This window comes from Cucurbita pepo, chromosome LG18 (assembly GCF_002806865.2).
Source record: "Cucurbita pepo subsp. pepo cultivar mu-cu-16 chromosome LG18, ASM280686v2, whole genome shotgun sequence".
Taxonomy (NCBI): domain Eukaryota; kingdom Viridiplantae; phylum Streptophyta; class Magnoliopsida; order Cucurbitales; family Cucurbitaceae; genus Cucurbita; species Cucurbita pepo.
The window spans coordinates 6,784,372-6,792,825 of NC_036655.1; the positions used below are offsets into that span (position 1 = coordinate 6,784,372).

At 36.6% G+C, this 8,454-nt stretch overlaps 2 protein-coding genes across 2 annotated transcripts; one reads left to right on the forward strand and one right to left on the reverse strand.

Annotated features, from left to right (window-relative positions):
- Nucleotides 1-532: 532 nt before the first annotated feature.
- Nucleotides 533-3,727, reverse strand: LOC111779556 (zinc finger protein VAR3, chloroplastic). The gene is made up of 7 exons (XM_023659618.1): nucleotides 3,230-3,727; nucleotides 2,551-2,668; nucleotides 2,099-2,445; nucleotides 1,570-1,686; nucleotides 1,124-1,240; nucleotides 906-1,004; nucleotides 533-800 (listed from the first exon to the last, which is right to left on the reverse strand). The coding sequence occupies exons 1-7, from the start codon at nucleotides 3,667-3,669 to the stop codon at nucleotides 680-682; spliced, it is 1,359 nt and encodes a 452-aa protein (XP_023515386.1). The 5' UTR covers nucleotides 3,670-3,727; the 3' UTR covers nucleotides 533-679.
- A 546-nt stretch (nucleotides 3,728-4,273) lies between these two features.
- LOC111779595 (prostaglandin E synthase 2-like) lies at nucleotides 4,274-7,982 on the forward strand. Its single transcript, XM_023659671.1, has 6 exons — nucleotides 4,274-4,730; nucleotides 5,453-5,587; nucleotides 5,724-5,811; nucleotides 6,314-6,408; nucleotides 6,762-6,929; nucleotides 7,247-7,982. The coding sequence occupies exons 1-6, from the start codon at nucleotides 4,382-4,384 to the stop codon at nucleotides 7,405-7,407; spliced, it is 996 nt and encodes a 331-aa protein (XP_023515439.1). The 5' UTR covers nucleotides 4,274-4,381; the 3' UTR covers nucleotides 7,408-7,982.
- The last annotated feature ends 472 nt before the right edge of the window (nucleotides 7,983-8,454 follow it).

An 8,454-nucleotide genomic window follows, 5' to 3' on the forward strand; every position in this document is an offset into this window, starting at 1 on the left:
CTAATTTTTGCCTCAGCAGAATGCGAGAGGTTACCTTTTGATTTACCAGAAGCGAAAGAAGAATTAGTAGCGGGTTATCAAACCGAGTATTCGAGTATCAAATTTAGTTTATTTTATGTTATGTTATATTATATTTCCTTATATATTTAACAGCGAATGAGTCCCAAAAGCTCGAGCTTTTCGAAATAAACAATGGAACCATGCACATGGTAAAAAATCCCTATATATGGTAAAAATCCCTTTAGCTTGAAATCTCTTGCTTTTAAGACCATGAAAATGTTTGTTAAACTTGTAATCATACATAAATTTCACATGTTTCATCCGTTTCTTTATCCCTAATAGTTAAAATCAATCTTGCCTAAGTTCAAAATCACTCCAAAAACAACATGATTCTGTATCACTCAAAACCAATTTTATTCTTATAAAAATTACTTCTACAAGTAAAAACAACATAGTTGGAAATAATTTTAATTTTGACAAGTAAAAACTCTCTTTGAAGATAGTGACAAAAGGGAGAGAAGAGGAGAGGAAGTTGATCATAGAAAACTTTCTTAATGGATAAAACCTTCAAATCCTCGTAATTGAAATACTAATAGCCAAATTAAATAATCTAATAAATGGAGAAATTACCCAATCACCAAACATCCCAAAATTTTAATCAATTTGTCGGCTTTGGACATCATCTTCCCCTTGGTGACTCCCATAGCTGCTCCTCGTACTCCTCACTTGCTCCTCCTTTAGGCCGCTCACCATCACACTGCCGGCAGACCATGTTCCGTCTATAATTCAAAAAGTCACATCTACAGAAGAGCAACGGTTATCAGTACCAGTACCTAGTTCTTTCTTTAAAGTCGGAGGTTCAAATCCTCTACGTTAGTAAAACGTGCGAGCAAGAGTAAACTTACGAGGGGCATTCCCATTCTCCTGGATTCATTTCCCCCTTCGGGCGATGTTCTCGGCAACGCAAACATTTCTTGTTACTGGCAAAGTTCATGAATGTACATCTGTAGGTGAATGCACCAGAAGAGAACACAGCATTGTCAAACAAGAAACAAATTTCACTGAATACAAGAACAGATCATGATTGATGGAGTGACAGAAGGATGATAAGTAATGAACTTACTTCGGACAGACCCAATCTCCCTTCTTCATTTCAATTTCGCCGACATCAATCTTCTTCGGCCTCTCGGTTTTGCACTTTAAGCAGTTGATGTTTCTTGAGAAGTTCATAAAGTTGCACCTATTACAAAAGGAATGGAATGTGTATGAGTTTAAACAACAGTAGTGATACTTTGAGCTCGTGCAACAGTTGTTTTAGGCGAAGGAACTCATAAGAACTGCCCAAGTCCACTGCTAGCAGATATTGTCCTCTTTGAGCTTTTCCTTTCGGATTTTCTCTTAAGGTTTTTAAAACGTGTTTGCTAGGGGAGAGGTTTCCACACCCTTATGAAGAATGTTTCGTTCCCCTCTCCAACCGATGTGAGGATCTCACAAATAAGGTTAGTCGAGAAGTACAAATATTCAAAAGACCAAAGAATTGTTTGAGAGCAAGATTGAACAAGTGCTTACTCTGAACAGATCCAATCTCCACTTTTCATTTCAATATCATCTGCACGAACTCTTTTAGGACCATCTTCGTTACATTTCAAACATTTTCTGTTTCTCGAAAAATTCAAGAAGTTGCATCTGCAAAAAGGAAGTATTAGTTAGAAATATCAAAAGATAAATGAAGCGGATTTCGGGTCTCGTCCATAGGCCATCAGACGCAAAGATGTAAAGCTTAAAGGTAAGATGAAATACTCGATATCCATACTTAACATGATCCAAAACTTCCTATCATCCTATGATGCAATGAAATGGAGAGTTGTAAGCATTCACGTCAAGGTCGAGGTCTCTTTCAGGCCACAGATGGGGATAGCAGCCTAAAATTAATTCCATCGGAAACGTGTCGAGGGCTAAGTGGCAAGATTTCTTACTAAAGTAACCTATTCATCTAATCATCTCTTGAATAATCAACCACCAAAAGATACAAAGAAATTCAAGCTAATAGAAAAGTAGTTCAAAGAAGTAATGAAGTTACACTTCAGATGTTACTTACTTTGTACACATCCAATCTCCTCTCTTCATCTCAACATTTTGAGATAAAGCAATATCTGTAAATTTTGATGGTTTTTCTTTTCTTCGGGTAGATTTCGTATCGGGCTTCACTGCTGATGCATCGATGGGTTTTTCACTCAGTTCCAATAGCTCAGAAAGCAATTTTCTCGCAGAGACTTCGACATGCTCTCTACCGGGAGGTTTGTCCCCTCCAGACAAAACAACTGGCTCCAATGCATAGGTCAACAATAATCGAGTTACATCCACAGTTCTTGCAGTTGCTTCTGTTTCCTTTAAAATAACATAAGCTCGACCACAGGAGCCTCGAAGATTGCAAGTACTACAAACCTGTACAAAGTAGATATATCGAAATGAAACGAGTAAACCAAGCCATGATATACGTGATTCAATCATTTGAAAAAATGACCACGATAATTAAGTGAGACTACATACGTCCCCTTCGTCTAGTTGCACGTAAGCCCTCAATCTCTTAGCTGAATTAACAACTTTCCGGAAGAGATTGGGACATCCATCCTTCACAAGGGTTTGAATATCATCTGTGGACAATGACCTGCACAAAGAAAAAGCAACAGATTCTAATCAAGCCCGGAGAAACGTACTTCCCTACGAGACAAGGGCGGTAATCAATACCATACTAAGTAATGCAAGTGAAACATAGACACTGCCCTTCCCTCCCTAGAACAACAAGGATGTTCTAGAAAGGAATGAGAATCCAGAATCTTAAACTATAAGGGCCATGAAATTCTTTCAAACGGGATATGGAGATCAACTGTGTGAACAATCACATGCCGGATTACATAACAAATTGCAGAATAGATAATAAATCATACAATCAGCAGGATTCTAATTTGTGAAAAAACAGGGTATGTCCACTTCCAATGATGAATTTGAGCAATTGAACTTGAACTACGCAATGGCCTTCAGGTATGAACCATCCATTTCCAGATAACAAGAAGTCCCCAAGTTGATTTCAAGCGTTAGAGATCATATCCAAAAACCCTAGAAATTCGTCGCTAGAATACTTTCATCCAATCCCAGAAGATGCAACCGTATCAGCTTAATTTCCAGTACACGATTCTAAAAAACATCAAACTCTAAACACAAAACTCACTTGAAAATATCGTAGCGTTCGCGCGCAAAGTTGAGACAAGCATCCTTCAACACATTCATGTCGTTATAATCATTCACAGATGTCGTAGCTACATCACCGTCGCTCCCATCTCCGTTCGCATCTTCTACATTAGGTTCGACCAAGTAACCCTTGGTCCTCAGACCGTCGACGAAGGAAACCCATTCAGGCCAGGGGTGGTGAGTGAGGCCGGAGTAGGATTGAGGCGCATCAACGCCGCCACTGCTGGCGGAATCAAGCCCTGTAGAAGAACTGCACTTGATGAAAGATATGAGCTTCGGCGGGAGTCTTCTAGGGAAGAGGAGTGGCGATAGAGCTCTGGATGTAGTTCGGGAGATTGCAGTGCCGAAATACATGAACTTCGGAGCAGACATCACTGTGCTTCGTGGATTCCAGACGGAGACGACAAGGGTTTTTGCCATAGGCGTTCATCTGCAGATGGGTTTTAGTAGGATGACAGAGACGACAAATATTATTATTATTATTTAAAAATGTCCAAACTTTAGGTTAAATTCTATATATATATATATATATACATATTAATTTTTTATATTTTTTAATTAAACATTTCCCTTTAATCCTTAGTATTTCAAAATTTTAATTAAAAATAATGAAAATAAAATTAAAATGGATTCATCAATTCAATATATTTTAATTAATTTAGATATATATTATCCACTAAAAATTTTTAAAAATAAAATTTAAATAGCTTTTATTTATTTTATTTTAAGAATAATTCTAAAATTTTTATTTTTTATTCTCTTAAAATATGTAATTTTAAAATTTTCAAGATAAATTAATTAAGATAGAAAATTTGATCATAAACTTAAATATCTATTTTTTTTTATATTTAATTTGTAATCTAAATACATCAAACAAAATAATAATGTTAAATAAATAAATAAATAAATAAATAAATATATATATATATATATATATATATATATATATATATATATATATATATATATNATATATATATATATATATATATATATATATATATATTGGAGAGAGACGGATTGGCACTGGCGGGCAGAACCCCACGTAAACCCCTAAAACTTTGAACCATTCTCAATCTTTGTTCTTCGTTCTTCCTGAAAGATCTGTTTTCCCCTTCTCCGATTCGACGTCATGAGAAGGTCTTCCTCTATCGCTTCCTCCTTCCTCTACCGCTCAATCGGTACCTCTCATGGCGCCGTTTCCGCCTACGCCATCTCCAATCAGCGTCTTCTCCAAGCTGCGCTGTTCAGTTCCAGCTCCCACACTCACCGGCGCTGGTTTTCCTCTCTCCTAGATTCCGTTGCTGGTGGCTCTGCCCGAGCTGCATCGCTCGGCGTTGTTGGAGCTGTTGCTTCTCTAGCTGCTGCTGTTTCTATGTCCCAGGATGTTTATGCGAAGGAGCCCTTGCGGCAGGAGTTGGTTCCTAAGGAGGTTGTGCTCTATCAATACGAAGCGTGTCCGTTTTGTAATAAAGTTAAAGGTGATTTTTTTTTATTTTCTTGTTCCTGTTGATCTCTGTGTTTTGATTGATCTTGTTGGTTGGTGAATTTGTGTGGTTGCGAGGGATCTTGGGGGAGGAATTTTGGATTGGTAATTGCGTTGGGTATATTTATATGATGCGACTTCATAAGAATTGTGCTCTTTCTTCTGCCGAGGTGGGGGCAAAGTTGGGGGATCTCAATTAAGGATCTTAGGAAAATCATAAATTTTAATGAACAACACATTTACCAATTTCAGGATAACCAATTTTGATATTCTTTTCTGTTCCTTCCTTACAAGGGCGAGCTTGCTGAACTAGATCTAGTAACTGTGTTAACTCTTCTGTAAACTATCCTGCTTCCCGATTGCGGATTTCTCTTCTGTTCAGATTAAACCATCATCCCGTCGTTTTCCTTTTGGCTACAATATGAATATATTTTAGGATTACAGGTGAGAATGGGTAACGAGGGCTGAATTGTTTATGAAGACTATGGCAAGTGTATGATCTGAATCGAAATCTTGTAATTTTTTAATCTACCGATTTTCATAAACATGGCAAGACTGTGTAATAAAGAAAATTGAATGCGGTTTCCACTATATTTAGTCTTAACCTTTTGACCAAAAATTGCAAATTTACTATGTCCATAATTGTACTTTTCAGAACCCTCCATGTGGTTTCATGCTCTTTTACATTTAATGACGATATTTCATCTTCGATCTCAGCTTTTCTTGACTACTACGATATTCCATACAAAGTTGTTGAGGTCAATCCGCTTAGTAAGAAAGAAATTAAATGGTCGGATTATAAGAAGGTGCCAATATTGGTTGTTGATGGTGAACAGATGGTTGACTCCTCAGGTGCTATTCCATTATTCTCAATGGTCTTTTGTATTTTTTAAATCGCAAATCTCAGTTTTGTCAAGTTTTTTTTTTTACTAGCACATTTAATTTGGTGTTACTTATGGACTAACTCCTGGTTATGGCATTACTGCAGCCATTATCGACCAGTTGAGCCACAAGTTTTTGTCAGATAAAGATGCTTCTTCTGTCCCTGAAGATGATGAGGAGACAAAATGGCGTCGGTAGGTTTTCAATTGGAGAACCACTTTTCGTAATTTCTGTTCCTTAAATACGAATTTCCATACAACTGAAGTTCACATGTAAATTTTTTATTTAATGGGGGGGATTGTGTATCAAGTCCGGCCACTAATGTTTTTATGATCATATACTTGATTATAGATACACTGGTTGTGAAATAGTTTTTAAATTATTTCAATTGTTAAGATTCTGAATAGAACTGCAAAGACTACGTATGTCCTGCTGTCTTGTTGTGCTACTAGGCTTAGTTACATCTGGAAGCTTAAGCTTAAACCAGATGCATGTTGGTTGTTCCTTCATCCATATTGTATATTTTTCATTACCAGGCGAGTTCATTTCTGATAACATATATATTTTTAGCATATTTGGTCCTTTTTTATCTTGATTTTCTTAATGATAATTGAATTATTAGTCACCAATTGTATAAAACCTTTGGTGATGCTGTTCATTTGTTTAACTTTCGGCACTTCATGGTTATTGGTGCAGATGGGTAGATAGTCACTTGGTACACGTCTTATCACCAAATATATATCGAAATACTTCCGAGGCCCTTGAATCATTTGACTACATTACTAGTAATGGTATGAGCAAATCATGGATTTTTTTTATTATTATTTTTTTTTACTGAAACGTTCTGCTTAACAAACGTATCTTAATGTGAATTGAGGATTTTTCGAATGCACCTCAGTTAGACTTTAATTTATTCTATAAATTTTTGTTTATTTGGAGATTAACTTCTTGGTTTGAGAATTCAATTAGGATTTGATGCTCATTCTCGTTGTTACTTTATTTTGATTTAGGCTCTTGTTAATATGAGCTTAGGTTATTGATCTTATTCAATTGTTGATTGAGACTGAAAAGAAACTTAGTGACGATTGAGTTTGTTAAGCTATGTATTTCATTCATCCGCTTCTCTTGTGAACCCTATTCTTAGGTAATTTTGGCTTTGCTGAAAAGATTTCTGTAAAGTATGCTGGAGCCGCTGCTATGTACTTTGTGTCAAAGAAACTAAAGAAGAAATATAATATTACCGATGAGCGTGCAGCACTATACGAAGCAGCAGAAACATGGGTAGATGCTTTGGCTGGACGGGACTTCCTAGGTATGTACTTTGACGATGACGATGATGCGTTTATACACGATATGAATTGTTACACCGACTTTGAATTTTTGTAGTCCTAAACTCCACCTTCAACACGACTCGTTCTTTTTGAAAAAAACTAACCACTCCTTGTTTTCCTGGCCATTTTTCTACTGAAAATGGGAACAAGTAGTTATGGAACTTGTATTTTTTTGAAAAAGAAGAAGAAGAGGAGGAAGTTTGGGACGACTGTTTAAGGCTTTCTATTGTATGAAAAGTTGTGTTATTATGTTTCTTCAATGGCATGAAATTCAATGGTTCTTGTTTTGCATTTTTAGGAGGCTCGAAACCTAATCTAGCTGATCTTGCGGTGTTCGGGGTGTTGAGACCCATCCGTTACTTAAGGTCGGGTAAAGACATGGTGGAGCACACAAGGATTGGTGAATGGTACACCAGAATGGAGAGCACTGTTGGAGACTCCTCCAGGCTCAGATCCTAATCTCTCTACTGTCCCATAATCTCCTTTTCTGGGCGTTGGATACTCTGGAAAAATCACTTCATTTTCACTAGATTATCTCTCTTTTTGGGTACACAATATCTATATGTGCAAATTTTGAAATTCTAACTGATTTTTTTAGGAACCATCTTCATTGTTACCCTGAGAAATGGCGTCGTCGACGTCGAAGTAATAAATAGAATACGTTTTTTGTTTTTTTCGTTTTGAAATACTTTGTTGGACAGAGTTGCAAGAGATTGCTGAGAAAACTTGCTATTTGAAGGTGAGCCAGAAATGGAAGTACAGAACTCAACTGATCACAGCTATGGAAGTACTAGCTTTTCCCACCAGCCCTTGTGTTCTTATTCTCTCTTTTGATTGTACTGCTTCATGTGGATGGATACGTGTGTGAGGACAATAATTTGTTGAAGTGATATAGTGCCCATGCTTTGTTCATAAAAGAAATGAAACAATAATGGTGCTGGTCATGGTCATGGTCATGATTCTGATTAGATATGAACTTATAGACCTCTTTGATTAGGATATACAAATAATGAAGGGAAGTTTTATGATTCTGAGACGAAATTTTATGTTTGTCTATCACGATAAAAAGGGAAGTTTCTATGTTGTGTATACTGTTGAGAACTCGTGATGCTCATTTCATTGCTAATTACTTTTAAGACGAAATTTTATGTTTGTCTAACATGATAAAAGGGAAGTTTCTATATTGTGTATAGTGAAGAAAACTCGTGATACTCATTTCACTGGTAACAAATAATCTGGAATTATACTTGGACGCTGTGATATTGTAACGTATACAACAAGCCTTAAGGAACACAAGCCCTATATTCATATTTTTTTGCTAGTTTTGTGGCTTTGTTGGACTGTCGGCTAGGTCTGCCTTTGCAAACCAAACATCATTTGTACCGAATCCAAGCTTGTTCTGCCACACTTTGTTTGTGTGTATGTTCAAATGTTGCAACACAACAACTTCATCTCATTGTCGATTTCCAACAACATGATTTATGCATTGTGATGCCGTCTCGCATC

What these genes read in the sequence shown, in the direction of transcription:
- LOC111779556 (XM_023659618.1), bottom strand. Translation starts at nt 3,669, where the DNA reads ATGGCAAAAACCCTTGTCGTCTCCGTCTGGAATCCACGAAGCACAGTG. An exon ending in GAACGCTACGATATTTTCAA is followed by an intron (nt 2,669 to 3,229) that starts GTGAGTTTTGTG and finishes TTCTTTGTGCAG; the next exon opens with GTCATTGTCCACAGATGATA. An exon ending in GGAGATTGGATGTGTACAAA is followed by an intron (nt 1,687 to 2,098) that starts GTAAGTAACATC and finishes TCCTTTTTGCAG; the next exon opens with ATGCAACTTCTTGAATTTTT.
- LOC111779595 (XM_023659671.1), top strand. Translation starts at nt 4,382, where the DNA reads ATGAGAAGGTCTTCCTCTATCGCTTCCTCCTTCCTCTACCGCTCAATC. An exon ending in GTTTTGTAATAAAGTTAAAG is followed by an intron (nt 4,731 to 5,452) that starts GTGATTTTTTTT and finishes CTTCGATCTCAG; the next exon opens with CTTTTCTTGACTACTACGAT. An exon ending in GAGGAGACAAAATGGCGTCG is followed by an intron (nt 5,812 to 6,313) that starts GTAGGTTTTCAA and finishes TTATTGGTGCAG; the next exon opens with ATGGGTAGATAGTCACTTGG.